At 39.8% G+C, this 22,471-nt stretch overlaps 1 protein-coding gene across 2 annotated transcripts in view; it reads right to left on the bottom strand.

Moving 5' to 3' along the window:
• EFNA5 (ephrin A5) overlaps positions 1-22,471 on the bottom strand; it is a gene marked incomplete at both ends in the record, with an annotated part of 208,357 nt that overhangs the window by 5,397 nt on the left and 180,489 nt on the right. For both annotated transcript variants that reach the window (XM_082498097.1, XM_082498098.1), the window contains one exon: positions 243-308. In XM_082498097.1, coding sequence (XP_082354223.1) covers positions 243-308 — 66 coding nt within the window. The remainder of the gene's footprint in view (positions 1-242; positions 309-22,471) is intronic.

The following is a 22,471-nucleotide window of genomic DNA, read 5'->3' as shown; positions in this document are numbered from 1 at the left end:
ATGCCAGTATAGTCTTCCATTTGTACAACAGTTTAAGAAACAACAAGTTAGCAACTGCCATGTAATTAAAGCTTTATGAAAAATAATAAGAAAATACAATGAAAATTGTAACACAAATGTTGCTGTACAGAACAGATACACAAGATTTAACGGTAAAAAAAAGATTTACTGCTGTTTACTAGACCACACAGTAAAGCATGCGCTACAAAGCCACCCTCAAAAGCTTAATCTGAAGAACTTACTTGCTGGTCGCACAAAGACCTTAAGCTTTAGACAGGATCTCCTTCCATTATCTGGGATCGCAGAAGCTGTAAATGGGGAAGAAGGAAAGAGAAGAGGAAGAGTAAGACAGTGAAAATGAAAATCATCGTTTCTGCTAAAATAAAATATCCTTTATCTTCCCTTTATCTGAAGGGCTGGACACATTTCAGCCTCTGCATGTAAGGGCTTCAAGTGCACAAAGTAGCTTGATTATGCAAAAGCAGGGAAAGAACTGCAGATTTTATTCTAATCCCTTTTTTCATTATTTTACATAGAAGTGAAGCACATGGTATTTTCAGTCTTTCATTATCTCCTTTCACCTTTCCACACCTTTTTCTCAAGAGGTTGTTTAACATGGTTTCTGCTGTAATGCAGGTGTCTACTTTGAAAAATTACACTTCAGAATAATTAAGATCACTTAGAGAAAAACTAGTCTTGAAACACTAGGCCATAGGCTTCAGCGACCCCAAAAGAGAAGAAAACACGTAATGACACTGAAGGTGACAATGTTAGAAAACAGAACTATGTATATACTCCCACAAAAGTAGAAATACATAGCATTAAATTTTACAGCAAAGTCAGCCTCCATATGCTCCAATACATCTACCTTTGTTGAGAAAATACATAGCCTGCTTCCGTCAAAACATGATTTCCCCATGTTATATAACTAACAAACCAAAACCAGCTTATTCCTTCTTTTGTCCTCCTTCATCATTTTCCATTCAAAGTATTTCATTTTACGTACTTACTGTATTAGGAGAAAAAGAGTAAGTGGAAACAACATGTCTAGCACTAATGCAAAAGATCATACACATAAGGCTAGGGTCAGCACCTACTTATTTCCCAGCAGCAAGTGCTGCTGGGAAAACCTCCTTTCTAGAACTGTGCTTGCCTCAAAATACGTGATCATAGGGAAATACACCTGCCTGTCACCACAGACCGGACTCCTTAGTGTATTGTCTGCCAATCTGAACACACTGGTAACTTCCATCAATGTCTGCAATCTTGAAATTGTACATTGATCTACAGTTCAACATGCACACTGGCTACCAAGCAACTTGACTTGTAAAAGACCATTCGCATACACATTTGTTTCACCCTTGTAAAAACCCTCAAAAGCTATAGCTGAAAAATATTGCCTGAAGCACTGCAAAGTAATTTTTATTTCATTGCGTAGTCTCCCCCATCATTCAAAAAGCTATGCATCAGAGCAGAACAAGTTCCCTTTTGCAGAAAATGGCAATTATTGGAAGCTGTCTTGATTTACAAAAGGTGATTGGGCTGGCAAGACGTTAGTCTGTTCTGGTCATGAATTGTTTCATCGATTTTTATTAATTCTGTACCTGTTTGTGACAAATAACTAAACTGATTTACACACAAACATATGAATTCACACTCTTTGTCTTCATGCTAAGCTCACACTTGAAGGGCTCCTCAACTAACTTGAAATAAATTCCCTTAGTCTTTGATGATGTGTTTCCAAGGCAGGTGTCAGCTTTTTCCTAGAAGAACTTACCAAGAGGAACTAGCAAATTTAGTACAAACACAAAAAAGAAGCAAAGTAAAGAGTCCAATGCAACTAATGCTGTGGTTCTGCACCTGTTGGGAAGTGCTTGAAAAATTGTTTCCCTCTTTTAATCAAAAGACAAAAGTGTGTAGAAATGATGCTCTCCCCTTCACAGTGACAAGCACTTAAGAAGTGTTAACAGCTGGCTTTGCTATAGGCTCTTACTAAATCAAAGTCAGAAAAACTCCCTCTACTGACATTTACAGTAACTGGTGTGTTATTTAGGGCACTATATTTGCACTCTGTGGTTATATTCAGGAAATCGTGTCCTTTCTGTGGCCCTCACTGAATATATGCAATTGGCTAAATGATTTGCTCAGACTACACAGGCAGTTGTAGATTTCTCGAAAGATAAGAATTCTATAGTCATTACCACATTACTAGCATAAAGGTGGAAATAATATTTCCAACATTAGCCAAAATAGAGTCCCTACAGTAATTTTATAACTAACAGATTTTTCCTGCTCAGAAACTATTTCAGAAGTAGATCATGACATGCATTTATTTATAGGTAATTTTTAGCTTTGATGCTTACATGCTGCTGTTTATGTCCATAAAATAAGCACACTTTGCTCACTCATGTTTATTAGCATACTCTGTTAGTCAGTGACTAACTAGGATACCATTGATTAGCTAGGATAGCTAGAGGCTAATAATATTCTATCCGGAAAAAACAGAAAATTAATGCTTTTTACATATAAAGTTTTTATGTGTACATAATATTTGCACATGCTTAAGAACAAACAACAGCTAGTGACTGGCCACGTTCTTTGGAAGAAAATATTAAAATCCATTCCCTGATTAAGTCCTTTTCCCCCAGTCCTCACATGTGTTTGCAACTATAGACTATATCATGAACTGCAGGCCGGTTGCAACCATAGCAGTTTCATTTAAATCACCCTCACAGAAACTGATGCAGTTTCAGCAATAAGTATGAAAAAGTGCTTTTTTCCTTTCCAGGTAAATTATATACTGTCAATGTTTGCAGTAAACAAGGAAAGATTCACCTTTAATTAGTGTTTTACTCCTTCAGAAGGAATTATAATGAGTAAAAAAAAAAATCAAGTGACATATTGTTCTGCTCTCACATCTGCCTCAACAACCAAGACCAAGGTGATGAAGGGATATGCTGCAAACTCTTTGGCCTTCCTGAGAAATTAAGAACAATTTGCCAAGCTGGATGACTGCAATCAGTTGGGTTCTTTTTCTTCCTTTCTTCTTCTCCCTCCCTCTCCCTTCTCCTTTTCATTTTAAAATAAACAACACAGACCGGTTGCAGTTTTTGCTTTAAGACCTGTATCACCCACAGGCAAGAGTCAGGTTGGCTCATGTCATCTGTCTTCCTCTCACACACATTGCAGTAAGTTTGTCAGTATTCTGTTCTCTTCCCTGTCTTCACCAGTACCCTATGAAAACCCTACCTACTGAATTAAGAAGTCCAGGATACGATGGCAACAGCTGGGATCTTTTTTCACCCTCTTTCAGCAACAAGCTTCAGATATTTTTCCTCTGAACTTGTTCTCTACTACAGAAAGCCAAGAGTCCTCATTAAATCTGGGGGTTCTTTGTAACTTAACGCCTCAAAGCTGAACTCAGGTTGAAGTTTGAAGTCCTATTCTTCTACATGAAAGTGGCTTTAATGGTGAAATTTTGCTGAAGAGGTGACATTGTTGACTGCATTTGACTAACAGCTACAAAAAACCACCAAATGACCAAAGTAACACAGGAGAAAGAATAAACGGCACATATTAACACTTATTAAGAATAAATGCTAAATATGCTTTTTCTGGTGCAAAGTAATGCTGTAGCTAGGAACTAACAAAAGCTGAGGCTTACCTGAAAAATTCTGCAATCAGTTTGAACCAAAAATCCCCTATCAAACTGACTACAACTGGAAAAATTCAAGTCTTGACTTCCGGACCCAAGGGTAGGAAAGAGCAAAGTATTAGCAGGAGAAAGTTCAGTGGTTTTAAGGAATTTCACTTCCCAGGAAAGGTGGGTTTCCAATGCAGAAGAGTCTGGCAAACTCCCTAACATTCTCTTGCACGCTTGCAAGAGAGCAACATTGCTAAACTCTGGAAAGGAGAAAGAGAACTGCTCTTTGCCAGCTGGGATCTGTTAAAAGGTGCTTCCCGGGTAAACTATTGCTGTTGTTGCAACATTCCACTGAAATTAGCTGTAATATAAGAAAAGATGTCCTTTCTAGGTGGTACAAAGAGAAATTTCTTTCTCCTTTCTGCACAAAACCAGGTTAGCCCCTAGGGCTTTGGTATAAGGCTTTTCTATTCGCCCATTTTAAAGGTGATATTAGCTATAAAATAGAGGCCAGTTCTGAGAGCAGGAAGCCTATGGTGCTAATGGAACCTGTCCCAAGCAACACTTTCCATTTCAAAAGCTGAAATTCCCAAGGAAAAAAAAAAGGCAATTGTAACCTTGCTGCACAACAAAAAGAAACCTTTGGAAAAAGGACCCCTTATAAGAAGCAAAAGAGGTTATATCCTCTTTTTTTCCCATGAATGATATTAGAACAGAAAAGGTCCGACTGGTTTAGTTTGTGTCAGGAAGAATTACAATGAAAAACAGAAGAGGAACTCTGCAGTGGTGCTAGTTTTTGTATTTCATTACAATTCCTATGATACTTCACTCTTCCTCTTCCCTACCTCACCTTTACCAGCAACTTCATGATGATCTCCTGGGTCTCTCTTTTAAAGAACAGGTTTTAGACTTCATGGTTACACAAAGACTTGGGCTTAGAAGAAAGTATACACTAAAATCCTTCTGAAATCACAAGATATAATAAAACACCTCAATGTTTTGTTTTTTTTTTTTTAAAAAAAGCTGGTTTGGTCTCCTAATTTATTTTTTTTTAATAGGAAAATTCCATGATTCAGAAGAAATTCAAATCATGATCTCTGTACTCCTGAAATGAAAATTCCATCTCCATTAGTTGTACTGGAAAAAAAGAAACATTCAATGAGCTACTGCACATAGGACTAGATCCAAGCTGGATCCAAAAACGATCCATAAAGACAAATTAGATGAGAAAATTTCTCTTCTCTGAAACACTTCTGGCTACCATTTTCATACCCTGTAAGGAAAGGAAAGAGAGTAAAGAAAATCATTCTCTCCTCATCTAGAGCCAAACCATAAATATTTCAGTATTTGCTAGCTATATTTAAATATTGAAAAAAAAAAAAATCCAGCTCACTTCATCCCACTCCTAAGCAGTTCTCTCCTAGAAAACACATGGTACATTATTAATATATTAGATAAAAATAACAGGTTAGGTCCTTCCTCAGCCTGATAAGGCTTAGCAGTTATTCAGTGACTGCAGGAAGCCACAGATGGAGAACAAAAAGTAACATACAAAGAAAACGATGTGGCCTTTTTCCCCCAACAGTTTTGCAGTTGAATTTACTATGTTAAATCCCAAGGACTGCTTAAAGGAGTCATCAACATACGGCCCAACCAACCTACAAAGTAATCTAATTACAAATTACATGTACAAAAAAGAAAAGGTATTAAAATTTCAAAAGTAAGTTCTTATCAGGACCTATTAGCCATGTCACAAAAGCTGTAATTAAGTATCTCCTTTCCTGAGACAGGCAAGCAGTTTGGCTGGCAACTATCCGAGGCTCAGTTTTAACCTAAGAGCAATTTACTGGGATGCCACATACAAGAAATGTCTCAACCATCCTATTTACTGATATTCACATGTAATCATAGAATGGTTTAGGTTGAAAGGGACCTTAAAGATCATCGAGTTCCAACCCCCCTGCCTTGGGCAGAGACAACTTCCACTAGAACAGGTTGCTCAAAGCCCCATCCAACCTGGCCTTGAACACTTCCAGGGATGGGGCCATCCACAACTTCTCTGGGCAACCTATGTCAGTACCTCACCACCCTCAAGAGTGAAAAATTTCTTCCTGATATCTATTCTAAATCTACCCTCTTCCAGTCTGAAGCTATTATGCCTCATCCTATCACTACATGCCCTTGTAAAAAGTCCCTCTCCAGCTTTCTTGTAGGCTCCTTCAGATACTGGAAGGCTGCTATAGGGTCTCCCTGGAGTCTTCTCTTCTCCAGGCTGAACAACCCCAACTTTCTCAACCTGTCTTCAGAGGAGAGGTGCTCCAGCCCTCTGAACATCTTCGTGGGCCTCCTCTGGACCCTCTTCAACAGGTCATAGAATGACAGAATCATAGAATTGTCTAAGTTGGAAGGGACCTTTAAGATCATCGAGTCCAACCATCAATGTAACACTGCCAACACCACTATTAAATCATGTCTCTAAGTACTACATCTACCCATCTTTTAAATACCTCCACGGATGGCAATTCCAGCACTTCCCTGGGCAGCCTGACCAATGCTTTACAGCCCTTTCTGTGAAGGAACTTTCCTAATATCTAATCTAAACCTCCCCTGGCACAATTCGAGGCCATTTCTTCTCGTCCTATCACTTGTTACTTGGGAGATGAGACTGACCCCACCTTGCTACAACCTCCTCAGCATCCTTTTCTCCGGACTAAACAACCCCAGTTCCCTCAGCCACTCCTCGTAATACTTGTTCTTTAGACTCCTCACCAGCTTTGTTGCCCTCCTCTGGACATGCTCCAGGACCTCAATGCCTTTCTCGTATTGAGGGGTCCAAAACTGAACACAGTGTTTGAGGTGGGGCCTCACCAGTGCCAAGTACAGGGGGATGATCACTTCCCTAGTCCTGTTTACCGCACTATTCCTAATACAAGCCAGGATGCTACTGGTCTTCTTGGCCACTTGGGCACACTGCTGGCTTATATTCAGCCAGCTGTCAGCCAACACCCCCAGGTCCTTTTCTGCCAGGCAGCTTTCCAGCCACTCTTCCCCAGGCCTATAGTGATGCACGGGGTTGCTGCGACTCAAGTGCAGGACCTGGCACTTGGCCTTGGTGAACTTCATGCCATTGTCCTCTGCCCACCGATTCAGCCTGTCCAGATCCCTCTGTAGAGCCATCCTATCCTCAAACAGGTTGACACTCCCACTTAACTTGGTGTTGTCTGCAAACTTACTGAGGGTGTACTTCATCTCCTCATCCAGGTTATTGGCAAAGGTATTAAAGAGAACTGGCCCCAAAGGTCCATGTCCTTCTTGCATTAAGGACTCCAAAGCCGGACACAGTACACCTTGTGGGGTCTCATAAGAGCGGAGTAGAGGGGAAGAATCACCTTCCTCAGCCTACTGGCCACACTTCTTTTGATGCAGCCCAGGATTTGGTTGGCTTTCTGGGCTGCAAGTGCGCATTGCCAGCTCATGTTGAGCTTCTCATCAATGAACACCCACAGGTCCTTCTCCTCAGGGCTGCCCTCAATCCATTCTCTGCCCAGCATGTATTTGTGCTTGGGACTGCCACGACCCACGTGCAGGAACTTGCACTTCACCTCGTTGAACTTCATGAGGTTTGCATGGGCCCACCTCTCAAGCTGGTCCAGGTCCCTCTGGATGCCATCCCTTCCCTTCTGCTTCTCAAACATGCCACACAGCATGTCGTCAGCAAACTTGCTGAGAGTACACTCAATCCCACTGTCCATGTCACCAACAAAGATGTTAAACAGCACCAGTCCCAGTACTGACCCCTGAGGAATGTCACTCATCACTGGTTTCCACTTGGACATTGAGCTGTTGAACGCAACACTTCGAGTGCAACCATCCAGCCAGTTCCTTATCCACTGAGTGTTCCATCCATCAAATCCGTGTCTCTCTCCAATTTAGAGACCAGGATGTCATGCCAGACAGTGTCAAACACTTTGCATAGTCCAGGTAGATGACATCTGTTGCTCTCTTCTTATCCACCAATGCTGTAACGCCATGATAGAAGGTCGCCAAATTTGTCAGGCGTGACTTGTCCTTGGTGAAGCCATATTGGGTGTCACTGATAATCTCCTTATTTTCCATGCAGAGTTTCCAGGAGGATCTGCTCCAAGATCTTGTCAGGCAGAGGAGTGAGACTGACCGGCCTGTAGTTCCCTGGGTCTTTCTTTTTTTCCTTTTTGAAAATGGGGTTACATTTCCCCTTTTCCAGTTAGTGGGAACTTCGCCACACTGCCACAACTTTTCAAATATAATAGAAAGCAGCTTAGCAACTTCATTTGCCAGTTTCCTCAGGACCTGCAGATGGATTTCACCAGGTCCCATGGTACCTTCAGCTTCCTTAGATGGTCTCATACTTGATCTTCACCTACAGTGGGCAATTCTTCATTCTCACAACCCCTGCCTTTGCCTTCTGCAACTTGGATGATGTGGTTAGAGCCCTTGCCAGTGAAGACTGAGGCAAAAAAGTCATTGAGTACCTCAGCCTTCTCAGAGGAAATCAGTGATTTCCTCTGCTTGCCCCCTCAATCATTCTTAGCTTTCTAGTTACAGCATTGTTTCCTAAAATACAAGTCCTGATATAGAAAAAAACAAGAAATCACAAATGCAATCCAAATCTTCATTTAGCACTACAAATTTATTTCATATTCAAGACACAATCCGCTATGGGCCCTATTAGACAGCAAAACTGGAACTGTTCACTGTACAAATAGTGCTCCATTTATCTAAGTCACTCAGACAGCACCTTTGTTTCAGAAGACAGGGACATTGGTAAAGGAGCATCCTTTCTTTATGCAGAAACTCAACATCCCCCACCGCATCTCCTCACGGCCCTGATACAACGTGCTGCAGATACTTTGCAGGTGATAATACTCTTACTATTTTGTATTTCAAGTTTCCATTACCAGTTCACTTGGAGTATTCTCAGAAGGATTATAAAGCAATGTCCGTGAAACACTGTGGAGACAAGTCTGTTCTCACTATTTTTTTTAAAACTGTGATGAATGTTTTCTTCTGCTCTCTGCAAAGCTGTCCCGCAAACAGGGTCTCCTTGTAGAGAAGATCTGAGAAATCACACCAAGATGTCAACTCACTTCATTGCAGATATACTGCTACCAGCACCCTCTGTGTGTTACCCAAATTTGGGCACTGATAAAGGCTTCCCAACCACAAGCACTGAACAGAAGTATTGGTTCAGACTGGGAAGCCAACAGAGAATTCATTTTTAACTTCTGCCCAGCACACTAAATTAAAATGCCACATGCATATAGCTGGAATAAAGACCTAACACTTACTGCCCAGTCAAATGGGTTGCACGTGTAACTTCTGTGATCACCTGGAGAAAGAGAAACACCAGAGAGAAAACCTGCAGCAACCCCGTATGCAGGACGCTGCATGTTGTAAATCAGAAGCTCACATTTAGGCAGTCCTTCCACTCTCTTAGTCCTGTAAGTTAAAGACAATCTCTTCAGGAGAAAATATTTATAGCTGTGATTTGCCTCTAGCCCTTTCAGCCACAATACCACTCCCATTATTCAAACCCAATATCCAGATAATGTTATACAACCTGCAAATCATAATTCCACCAACCTGAAGTGTTTTAGCATCCAATATCCTGTGTGAGCTACAGAGCTTTAGAAAGTTTTATTTTTAAGAACAGTCATCTGCTTCTTTCTTTCTAAAGAAATGAGTATGTGTGAGAGCATTAAAAATGCAGTTTTCCATTATGTTTGCCACAGGCAATATTTCTCAATTTGTGCAAGTCAAAAGAAAAAATAGCCTATTAGTTGTTAGAAGAGCTGAGCCTTTCCCCTGTAGGTTTTTATGTGATTTACCATACAACACAAATGTATGCAAATTAGCAAGGTAAATGCAGAATTAGTTATTAATATTCTTCTCACAGTTTAGATTGAAAAAAGTTACAAATTTGCATAAATGGTACAACTGAAAAAGTCAGGTAGAATTTAATGAATCAATAAAACACTTCTTTGAGTGCATACATGAAGTAAGACCCATATCTAAGGACAATGAAGGGGTCTTCAAAATTATTTATCAAAAAGAAAGCTACCTGAAAGGATTTACTGCTTATTTTCTCCTTGTAAGTGTTAAAATAAAAAATTAAAAATCGATAAATACTGGTCCTATGGAAATCCCAGCTTTCACCAATACTTGAGTTTAATTTAAAAAAGAATCTTTGCATGTCTGCTCTTTCATTCCAACATATTAGCAAAAGTTTTGTTGTGGTAGCATAAACAAGACTCCACTCTGAGAGAATTAGTGTTGTATGTCCATGACTTAGTCTTCAGACCTAATAATTAAGCACACTTCCTCAGTAAATCGCGCCTAGCCTTATTTGTACCTTTGCTATCGCTGAGTCTACCATCTCTCTGAATTCAGTCATCACCAAGATGAGATCACCAAAAAAAAATTACTCAGCAAGTCAAGCACTCAGAAGTCTCAAGCCAACAGACAAAGAGAGAATCTCGTCTGGAAAACCACCTCATTTAGGACTGCCAACAACACTTGAAAAGGAAGAAAAATGACCTCACAAGTTAAATAAATAAATAAATAAACAAACAGATGCAAGGTCACAGCTAATACTGCCTATGCCCCAATATAGGCAAAAGTACTATGGATACTAGTGTTTCCAAATGAAGTTTTAAAATCCACATTATTAAAAGGGCACCTAATGCATATTTTGTTTTACTCCTGCACGTTCAACTTCCTCTGTATGAAGTGAAGGTAAAACAATCAAATCATACTTCTGTACTCATCTTTGTAAGTGTGTACATACATGCCTACACACATACACAGATTTATATTCTGTACTTCATGCAAAATATAAATCACAAAGTGCACAGAAATGGAGAAAAAGTCTTGATAAAAGCTATGTGCACAACAACAAGCTGATTGCGAAATCCCACTTTTACTTCCTAATGTCTTATACCTAATTTGCACTGGCTTTGCACTATGTAAAACCACTGGATTACGACGGCCTATCTCACAACTGACTGTATTTCTTAGATCCTCTAAAAATAGCCTAGTAGATGGAAATGACTTGCCAGACAAATGCTATTTTAGTGAGAGTTCTTGGAAGAAAGTAATACATAGTTACTCTTTCTGCATTAGCACTTTATGCTGAATTAACTGTCCCCTTGCAACTGCTTGGCCAGGAAGAATGTAACTTTTCTTGCAGCTTCTAATTCATTGAAGCTTATATATCTGGTTGAAAGTTGCATGGATTGAAAGTAGGTTTCATATCAAAATCACATAAAAGAAAATAAAATCCTGTGTGGTAAGAGATGTAAACCATGGACTTCAAGCCTAATTAAGCCATTTGTCCAGTATTTCCTTCCAGCGTGTTCTAGTCTTGTATTTCTCTCAGGAAGGTCACTTATCTGCTCTAGAGGGTGATTTAATGACAAGACTTCTCTGTTGCTGGCCTGACTGCTGCACTGGAGTCAGACTCTTTTAGTGCAGAACATCAAAGCATCCCACAGCCCAGTCCTTCACAGCGCTGGGCACCTCCAGAGGTGAGCAGCAGCTGAGGGCTCACATGAGGCAGACAGCATCACTTTGGATCCAGTCCAAAGGTTTATTATAGTCCTACTGTTACTATCTGTCCTTCCAAGTTGCCAAGTCCAGTTGAGTTCAGGAAAACACAAAATCACCTCAGTGCAGGGCAGCCTGTACCCTTCACACCTTCAGGAGAACAACAAAGCAAATATTTCAGCTGCAGAAAAAAACAACGCTGCCTAAGCTGTTCCTCTTAACCAAGCCCTGAACCAATATGAGAACCAAGCTCAGCTGTTCTTTGCAAAGACTTTTTTTTTTTTTTTTTTTTTCATGAAAGCAAGAACAGTTATGTTTGTTTGTGAACCAGGGCAAAGCTGTCATCTAACTGCAGCCTGAGCTTCCCAGGGAATCAGTCTTGCCTCTGTGGTGTTTCTTCTCATTAAAAAACAAAGAAAGCTCAGCTGGAAATAAAAGAAAGGCCTATCATACTTTGAATGGACTTTTAGTTGCATGTAAGCTCCTGTGAAATATAAGGAGGTATAGATGAAGAATAAATCAGATAGTTGCTCACACATGAAACATTTGCAGGCCTTTCTCTCGTATAAGAAGGTTTCTCTTTCATAAATGCAAACTGTATTAGGTCCCATAAAATAAGGGCTAACATTTCTGTACTAGCACAATATAGATGACTGATGTCATACTTTTCTATTGCAAAAAAAAGAACACTTATTAACTAGAATGAAATAAAAACCTCAGATCTCATTACTGTTTTCAGTGGCATTAACAAAACCAAATACAGTTATTGTACAACATTAAGACTGTATTAGAGTAAATTGCTAATAAAACAAGTTAATACTATCAAATAGAGCACTTAAAGAAAAATATATCCTCCTCATACTTTTCATAAGCACTTTTGTACTTTGATTTTCCCTTGGTATCACTAGAAATAAAATGTTTTTCTTCAAGCAGGCTATCCATTTTGCTAATTTCCATCTCTAAGAACTAGACATAAGTAAACCCTTTGAAGAGACATTATAGTCTTGTTAGTAATGACCTTCTCTTTTTGATCTTTAAAGCAACATGTTCACCCACATGGAATTTGTGGGTATTGTATCATGTTACTAAACCTCATATACTTTAATGGACTTCATATTATCCGTGTCTAGCTTTACCACTGCTGACACTATAATTAAAGCAGAAAGAAACATTCCATTCTACTCCATCTTCATGGGCTTGCCACTGCCTTTAAAATACTTAGAAACATTTCTAGCTTCCTATGGTATGCTTGAAAATTCTGTCAGTTTATAAGAATACCGGAGTAATTATAAATGTTGTATTGTGCTAGGAGTGTGACACGTACATAGACATGAAAAGTTGCTTCTGCTGACTCACCTAAGCAAAGCAACAAAATACCTTGTTTATGTCTTGTGGAGGAGGGAGAAGATGTAAAGGCAGGAAGAGATCTTCAAGAAGCTGCCTTAGGACAGAGGAAATTTATAAAAAGGCATAGACTGCGGGTTGTATTTTGTTGCTATTTAAAACGAAGGCGAACAGTGAGGACAATGCAAGTTCGAACATATTTGACTGCACATGCATGCCCAAAAGTTTGTAACAGCACTGCTTAGAGAGAATACCATTGCTCCAAAGATTTCTAAAGGGCTTTTTCTCTTGGCAAAGTTCTAATAGCACCTTGGCACAGCCTTTACAGAAAATGCTTTTATGCGCACAGACAGTTCTTACACAGATAAATCCAAACTTGTGCAAGATGGAAACCAGATAGTAAACAGAAAAGGTAGAGTTTGTAAAACACATGGTAGTCCACTGTAACTCAAGCTCTGATTCTGACAAGTAAAGATTCTCAGGGCAGAGACCTTCTGTATCATTACACCTACAATGGCGGTGTCCCAGGCCATGACCAAGTAGAGTAGAAACACAGTAACAGATGACAGCACTGTATTAACAACAGTGCATCTTTATCAAGTGGATTCCTAGTTTGCTCAAGTCCTGCAGAGGGACTATTGAACCTTCAATCATTCCACCATACGTGCCAGAAATTTTTCTACAGTCCTTAGAGGGGTTTCCTTAACCCTTCAATTTGTCACCTTTACCATGAAAAATTCTGGAACACATGAAGCTGAATTTTTCTCTTTAACCAAAATTCGTCCAGTGTGTTAGGCAGTCTTATTTAGACTTCTAGATCCCCAATTCATTCTTTCGCTTGTCTAGCTTGTGTTCAGTGCCACAGGTTGCACCCACACTTTGAAAACCCATATTTCAAAAAAGCCAGCCTATGTGAGAATAGCCACAGCCTCAGCAAGGAGAATTGCTGCCTTGTCAGGAACTGGATGTGTCTCACCTATGCCAGAAAAGGACTGTAGACTGTCATAACTATGACTGTGGGAAAGTCTAAAACACCCATGGGATAGCTAACCTTTCATTTTACTCTGCCACAAATTATTTCCTTCTGTGCTTTTTTTTTTTTTTTTTTAGGTTAATGTATACCACAGGATGTTTAGCCCTATTTCCAGTGATCATTCCCAGATGAACTCAAAATTAGATATATATGTGTACACTTTTCCATAAGTGGGACTCAAAAGGCCTGGTGGTTTGGAAACTGTTTCTTAAAAGCAACTAATACTGCATCAGACTGCTGAAACACACAGGTACCTCTCAAGCTTATTTCTTCCTGAATCCTGTAACAATTGTTCCCTCAGAACTGAAGCATTTCTCCACCTCTTTTCCAGAAAAGTCCATGTTTCACACTAACCACCTTCCCAAGCAGATTTGGAAATTCTCATCTCTATTTACCACCCGCTACTTTCTGATCTAAGCAAGCACCTCCCCACTGCAAGCTTGCTCCTCTATTTTTTACATGTTAATCAGTTAAGGAACTCATGTAACCAAGTTGTGAGTGGCTTCTAAGGGTGCTTCCCGTGTGTATCTAAGATCATACATATGGAAAACAATATGGGATAACACAAAACCACTTACTTGAAACTTCCTTGCTGACACATATTTCACTTCAAAAGAGATGGAGAAAAACTCTGCTAAATTAACTTCTCTCAACCACACGGTATCCATCACTGCTCGATTAAAGTGCCTCTAACCTAACGTGGTGTCTCTACTCCTCAGTGGGTGGAGACCTCAAGCCTGGTTATACTAAAGCAACCCTGCCTGTGAAGTGCACAATCCCTATCCCACATTCTGTAATCATGAAGATCTACTTACATTTGTATTTCTGTTCCTGGCTAGTCCATATCAATACACATCTGCACTGAATGTAGTTCTGGTAGCTGTGCAGAGCTGCATGACAGTGTGCATTAGATGCTCCTTTCCTCTCACATTTAAAAGATGGTTCAGTGTACTCAGTTTCTCCAAAGAAGCCCAGATACACTCTCATTTACCTTAGTTAGGAAGAGAGTTACTTGAAATACATGTATATTCTCCTTGAGTTATGGCAGCAAAACATGCAGCATTCAAAAAAATCTCCCAACCAACCAAACAAAAAACCCCAGTCTGAAATCAAACCTCTCACTTTGGGGTGGGGGCAAGCATCAGATCTGCAAACATGTGTGTACTGTTTGATCTGGAGTCTTAAACAACCAGGGCAGCAGATGCTTTCATACACATCTATGAATTATACAATATGGTATTATTGGCTGGAAGGCCAAAAAAGTCCCTGAGTATGCCTACGTGGATGCTGCAGTACCAGCTAAGGCAGGCTATGCATGCCTGATGCTTGCCCATCCCGCTCACAGCAGCCCCAGGCACCAAGCGTCCTGGAACAGGGAGACACATGGGGTCCAGCACGCCCCAGCAGGACTTCCAGCCAGGATAATGATAAACCTGGGTCTGTCTTGTGGCCTCTTTCAGAGACTGACCAATGACACAGAAGGATTCTGCTCGGTCTGTGTCCCTAGTTCATTTTTAAGATCTTTGTAAACTTCCCGTCCACCTTTTAGGGGTCATTGAATAATTTGTTCTTTAGCCAAGTAAGAGTGCTTGTGGTACACTCCTGCATTTTTCTGTTCTCCCCTTGTGAAATATCCTGCAGAGACAAGATTTTTTTTTTTTCTTGGATCAAGCTGGATTTTTTTTGTTTGTTTCTGACAGCCCACGAGGTGTGTAATCAAAGCTGGCACTGGAGCATCCTAATTACGAAACCCAGCAAGGAACTTTTGCACACATTTTGTGGACTTCAGATTTCTCGTTCACAGAATCTTCTTGCTGAGAAAGTAGAGATCATGAGAAAAGTTCAGGAGACAGAATCCAGACTGGCAGTAAATCATTTTTCACTTCTGCCTTTAATACCAAGATCAAATAACGAAAAATTGACCCTGTATTTGTAACATGTCATTCCATTTTTGTTTGAGAAAACATCCTGAACTCCTCAGAAGGAGGACTGACATGGCTGGGGGGGGCGGGGGTGAGGGGTGTGCAGCACGAAGGAGATCAAGGTTTATGGTTTTGTTTTGTTTTATTCAGAAAAAACATGCATCTTGAAACAGAACTGCAGAAAAACAGCAGGTCTGAATCACTATCAGTGCTAGCTGCTTTCTGCTGAGCTGAAGTGACCATTTTCAGATCCTTTCAATCTGTGGTGAAAAGATCATTACCATGCTACTCCCGGGAAGTCAGTCCTCCTGCAAGTGAGCTCCTTTGTTATGAATATGGAACAGATGGAACCAAATCTATCTGCTCCATAGGAACAAAAACACTTACAACCTAGCTCTCTCTATTAAAAACTCTACTTAGCTCCTTTATAGCACTGGCTTTCTGTGCACTGCTGTGAGGTTTTGACTTTATAGAAAAAGGCACTTCATAAAAGCAATAGTTCTTACTCTTAAACCAAAAGTGGCCTAAGAACTGCAGAAGATGAATGCAGAGTTTAACCCGCATGGCTCCTTGGAGATATGCAAATATTCAATTACTTTTTTTTTGTAAGCTAGAGAAAGGATTTTTTCTAAGGAGGAAAAATAGCCATATGTTTCAAAGACTGTGCATCAACGGCAGTGAAGTACATAGATGGTAATATGCTACTCACTTTAATAAAGGTTGACTCTAAGTTTGTTATTGCAAGAAGGAACGTGGATTTTATTTGTACATATGTAAGTGTGGATCAAGATGACACTTCTGCAAAGAAATCTGTACCAGTCTTTCAAAAGTTGACTTTTTTGGTAGGAGAAAAAACGCCCCTGAAATCAGTTCCCCACCATAAATACAAAAAAGATTTAATGCATCAATATATCTCCAAATATTGCATCTTGTAGGGCCTATTCCCTAAGACTTTAACAGAAACTACAACAATATTATACCAATTAACTGCAAATTGAAAATATGCATAAACTGTAGCCAAAACCAATAGATTAACTTACTGCCTCTGCTCATTTGCAGCAGAGTTAAGCAGACACACGTAGAGTACCTGTCACTTCTCTTACTGTCAGAACAATAACGAATGTTTATTCCTAACCACACATGCACACATACACATAGATATGGTTTATATCAACTCTTCACAAACCCCCATCCAACAGAAGTCAGTGGCCTCTTTTACTCACTGTTTAATATGTTAATACATTTACCGTCTGGCTGCTTTTTCAGGAGTAATTGAAAAAAGGATTTCTGTGGCAGGATGCTTTGATTCTGACTAAATCAAGTCTTCAGGCAAATCTCCCCCTGCCAACGAAGGCACAGCTTGCCTGAAGTCGTAACCTTTGTTGGCGGAAGGGAACTGGCCTTGAAACAGATCATGAAGCAGATGTTTTATGCCAAATCAGAGTCAAGGGATACACAGGCCACTGCAAATAAAACTCTTCTCCTGTCTGTTCAATCATTTCAATTCCCTGCAGTGTGAAATATGAACTTGCCAACAAATGGTTGGTGCACTATGCAGCACAGCAGGGAGAGCAAGTGCCACAGATGCACCAAGGGCTGGAAAACTCCTTCATTAGGTCTGCTTTTCAGCCCAAGCCTCAGCAGTGACATGTGGGAGCCACCTCCAGTGGAAGGTGATGGCATTTGTAAAGCTAAGTTTCCATCAGCTCCAATTACAGAAATTGCATGCACTTGATTGGAGGTTCATATGGCTGTATCCACAGATCCCAGTCATTAGTGGCTCACGACAAAGGTGGGGCTTTTAAAGAATTTTTCTTTAAAATTTCCCCACCTGAGATGTGACTGCTGGTACAATACCCACCTATGGGCTCACAAAAAACCCCCATCAGCTTAACGTCAGGGCTCTGCTACACAGTTTATGACAAAGGCCTACAGGAAATCCCATTGTTGAGTAGTGGAGCACCTTCACATGAACCCTGCTCCCACCCGCTCTGAGGAACACGGCAGGACTCCAGTGCCACCAGAGCAAAAGGCCAAGACAGCCCAATGCTCCAGCTCCCTCTGTTACTGGTATCTCCATCTAGGTGTTTCTGTCTGATTAAAGCATTGGCTGTCTAGAGACTTGCTCTTGAGAGATACCTGTTGAAAACACTAGTTAAAGGTAAAAGAAACCTTGTACTTTCAAGTCAGTTTCCATCCACATCAACGCTACAATGACTCTTTTATGTGTTTCTAAGCTAACAGTTGCACTTTGAGTTAAAAGGAGGGAACAGCTAACAATACTAGACTTAGTCCTTGATTACGGGAGAGCAGAAATGGGGCTCAAGTTGATAAGAATATTGCGTTTGCACTTAAAACAAAAACAAAAACAAAAACAAAACCAAACAAACAAACAAACAAAAACCAAAAAACAAACAAAACAAACCAGAACACACTAAAACAAACAAAAAAACCCAACCCAAAACAAAACACAAACCCCTGGTAAAAAACAAACATACCGTTCAAAAGAACATACTGACAAGCTTTCGAGCTGTTTACAATCTGCAATAGGGAACTCGGTTTCATGTGCAAAGCATTTTAGAAATCTGGCCAACTATTTGGATACCTAAGTGACAGCTAAGCACTGCAAAATTTATGACTCTAATTGGGAATGCTAAGCACTTCTGACATATGGCCTGTAATATGCAATCTATTTATTTTACCTACTTTTGGACTAGGATCAAGGAAGAACAGGATTGAAGATGCGTATGTACCATTTATATAGGTTAAATTACAGATATTGTATCCTACCTTGGGTTTAGGTGGGTTGTTGTGTTTTGGTTTTTTTTTCTTTTTTTAAAATTTGTGTGTTCAGGAGCATTTCACATCAGTCCCCTAAAGCCTAGACAGAGATTCCACTTAAATGTAGATGCACTGAAATCAATGTCATTTTCACTGATGGTCAAGTCAGAAAAAGACCATGATGATCAAATAATCTGTGTGCACAGTTGTCAATTTTTTTTTTTTTTCAGAAGTCCAGTTAAAGTGAATCAAATTAATATTTTTTATCATTCAATGTGCATACACAATCTCTATTTGCTTTTTAAATCTGAAGCAAAACCATCAGTGGGAAATTTATGTCTATAAACAAAAAAGCTGTTTCTTCATGAAATGGCACAGAAAAAAATTTACTGCTACTTTTAGTCTTTTTCTCCCTCTCCCCTCACAAAAAGCTATTATTTCATGGTCTTCTTTCTTCAGCCAAAAATACAGTTGCTGAAGAGGTAGGACAATTCCATGGGACTTTCTGTTGCTGTTTTATTTGTGTAGCTTTCATTTCTGACATCTTTGTAGGGTGTATACGTGCTTATAATTTCACCTCATACTTATAAGGGTGGAGTGCAGATTTACATGTATATATTAGCAGACAGAATAACATATGCTGTCCACAAGGACTCTGTGGAATGGCATACATCCTCGTGAAAAAATAGCTGTACTTACACAAGTACCAAAAGTGTAATTTTAATTCACATTTCTAAAGCACAATATTCTCAGCCTCATAGTCCATACAGTTCCGAAAATTTTCTCTTCCTTTTATGCCTACAACTTTGATGTGGCACCAGGGTTCCCCGAGAGATTTATTTTTGGCTGAAGACAATTTTTCACTCAAAATATTCTTTAGTTCACTAAAAAGAAAAAGTTGTAGGCAGAAATATCTCTTCTCAGATAAGTTGGCATATTAAGAAATATTCTCCCTAGATAGTCCTTTGAAATGGCTTTTCCCAAGCTAACTCTTAACATACATTTTTAGACCTGTGTAAAATCTAGAACAGATTATTGGATTTCCAACTTATCCCATAATTTGGTCAGAAGCAATGCTATTGTTTCTGATGAGAACAAGCAGCTGGTGTGGCTGAGCAGAGAGCAGTTCAAGGGTCTGAGAGTGAACAGTGCCCTCAAATCACCCCTCACAGCAAACACTGACCATTACACAGAATTAGGTGCCAGATAACTGCAAAGCTACTGGAAAAGGCAGTTTCCCCCTCACTTAAGCAGGCAGCAATATTGTGGCATGACATATAGTTTGGAGAGCAGCAGTGAAAATGAACATATTATATTTTGCATCCCAAGGATTTTGGTGGCAAAATTCCTGAAAAGTGGACGTATTTCTTTACAGAAGCTGGAGCACTTTTGTAGAGAATGGCTCGTTCTGCCGTTTTCTTCCACAGGAGATATTTCAGTGGGAATGTTTCTCCTCTAATACACATCCATTATACCACATTAGCTTCCAGGAAGAAAGAAAGGGGAACTAAGCACAGCAGGGAAGTAAAGTTAGAGAGAAGATAGTCACACCTCTACCCTGGGAAGTATCGCAAGCAGTCCCCTGTCTAAACTAGGGCTGAATTTATCTTTAACCTCATTTTCATTTTGGAAAGCATAAGCGATGTGTAGTGATAATAGCATGGTTATGTCACATCCAGGTCAAGAAAGAACAACTGGTCAGCTCAGCCCATAGAGGAGAAATATAATCTACTAGTGAAAATATAATACCATGCCCAGGAGGCACTTCACTGGAATTTTATATTACAAACACCTTATGTTTCAATGGAGTTAAAATTATGCATATTTTTTGTTTGACAAAATTAGCATTTTTATAATCAGAATACCTAAAGCCTTTAACACAAAAAGATTATTTTTTATCAAAGATTTAAGCAATATGTGACTTTTTCATATTATTATTTTTTATATATGTGTACATATGTATGCACAGGTAAGAGTACACAATCCATACACACATAGCTAAACAAATACGTGATAAATATAGGGAAAAAAAGTCAGTCAGTAGAGAAGAAAACATTGTTACAAATATTTTGTCATTTTTGAAAGAACAGTACCTCTAAGCCAACACTTGGCCTTAGGTAAAAAGTAGTAATAGAGCCTGCACTAAATAGACTCACTGCAAGTTTCACACACACTTACACGAAGCCATGGATATGATCAAGTTCTCAGACACCACTGAATTCATCAGCTGCCCTGTACGATTTTTGGGGGGAAGAGGGGCCACATTAACTCCATGTCACAGGAGTTCCAAAACCTCCATGAAACAGAATCACCCCTGCGGAAATCTCTTAAGTTTGATGCTGAACAGAAGCCTTCCCTATTACTGTCTGGGTATTAGCCATAGTAAGTTTCCCAGGGGAATAACAGTACCTCTACTGATTTTATCATGCCCTTTTAGTGTGAAATATTTCACTGAAAATAATTGGAACCTAATGATGCTTCAGAGGAGTCTCTACGCAAGAGGAAGAAATAATAGGAAAAAGTGTTATGTTTGAGACCACACTTTCTTTTCACAGGACTCTTAGACATCCAATGGGAACTGTCAGAGCCACCAATCAATTAATTTTCTAATCTCTCTGTAATGAGTTTTTTTCTCCTTCAACCCTTGTTTGTCTCCTTTGTAGCAAACAGCTGATTTTTCACTTGTGTTTTGATTTCCTTCATTTTATACCGTCCTAAAACGCTAAAGCGGAAGAAAAAAGGGAGCTAGCTGTAACGGAACAAAATATAGCATGTCTATTCTTTAATTCCTTGGAACATGATAAGCTCAAAAAGTTGTACGCTAGGAAATTGATTTTGTCTGTCCAAAACACGTGAAAGTGTGAAGGTCGTGTTGGCAGTCTGCCCTGCATTGCTGTTAAACCCCGCAATATTCATTTTGACCTCTTTCTTATCTTTCTAGTCATTTCTTCACACCCTGTACCGTGTCCACGGACCGCTCCTACAGTATTCCACAGAACTACTTGCAGATGCACAGAATATGAAGCAGTCACCAGTACTACTTTTTCTTGGAGATCTAAATAGGGCACGTGAAACCATCTTGAGGGAAAAAAGGCATGATGCGGGCAAAGAAAGAAGAAAGCGTGAAGACAAAATGACCCAAAATGTGCTAAACCAGCAGCTAGATAGACATCTCACTTCTCCTATTGGAAATTTGGACTTGCCAAAAATTAAGAAATGTGGGTCTGGTTTGTTTTTTAACCTCATTCTGCTTTGTTGATTAACCTGTTTCTGCTCTTAAAATGGATTACACCATCTTGTGTCTCCACTGTATAATTTTATCAAGGAGGCAACAAATCATGCAGGCAGTGACGGTCTGCGCTGAAGTGGAATGTATAGTAAAATACAGTTTTCCACAAATGAATTGCTGAAACCGTTAATCTTTATCTAAATGCCCATAATAACTGTTTTGTTCTCTGTGGCAGTTGGGAGAAAAAAATGTCTTCCAGAAAGCATTTTGGCAGCCAATCTGCTTGTTAATAAAACCTGGAGAAACATTTGTGATTAATATAAATTACTAATTCCACTTTTAATGCCTAAACGTGACAGTGACTAATTTACACAGTTTCGCTTGAGCTGCCACTGAGTATTTCAAGGGGGACCGTGAACAAAAAAATGCTGTTGCATGGGTGTATGTTTCTAAGCAAGATACCGCAGGTGCAGCGCTACAGATGAGGAACCTTATCTCTGGCAATCACTTCTAACCATACTGGCTGATCGCTCTGCTCGGGCTGGTGGAAAAAGGGTCAGCAGTGAAAGCTACCTAACGCTCTCTAACTGTGAGCTGGAAGTAGCACATTTTGTACAGACGTGGGAGCCGGTTACAACAAGGTATGTGGTGGCTGTTCCTTCTGCTACGCAGTCAGCAGTGTTTTTTTAGTGCTGCAATGGGAGACAGCTAAACTCCCCCCAGCTGAAGTTTGAAACTCAGTACTGCAGCAAAGTGTGTGGGCTGGAATGTGGGCGCTTCGCAGCACAGCGCCAAACAGCTGTCAAGGAGACGCTTCATTCCTCAGAGGCAGTCCTGTGATCACACAGATTGCTCCAATGAGAACCAGGTAAGAGGTACAGCACTATCAATGGTGAAAAATAAATAATAACCATATTTCAAGGCTTCAGACAACT

The sequence above is a fragment of the Vanellus vanellus genome, assembly GCF_965231255.1.
Source record: "Vanellus vanellus genome assembly, chromosome: Z".
NCBI classification, from domain to species: domain Eukaryota; kingdom Metazoa; phylum Chordata; class Aves; order Charadriiformes; family Charadriidae; genus Vanellus; species Vanellus vanellus.
Note: the sequence above shows the minus strand (reverse complement) of the source record. Positions and strands in the feature narration are given on the sequence as shown.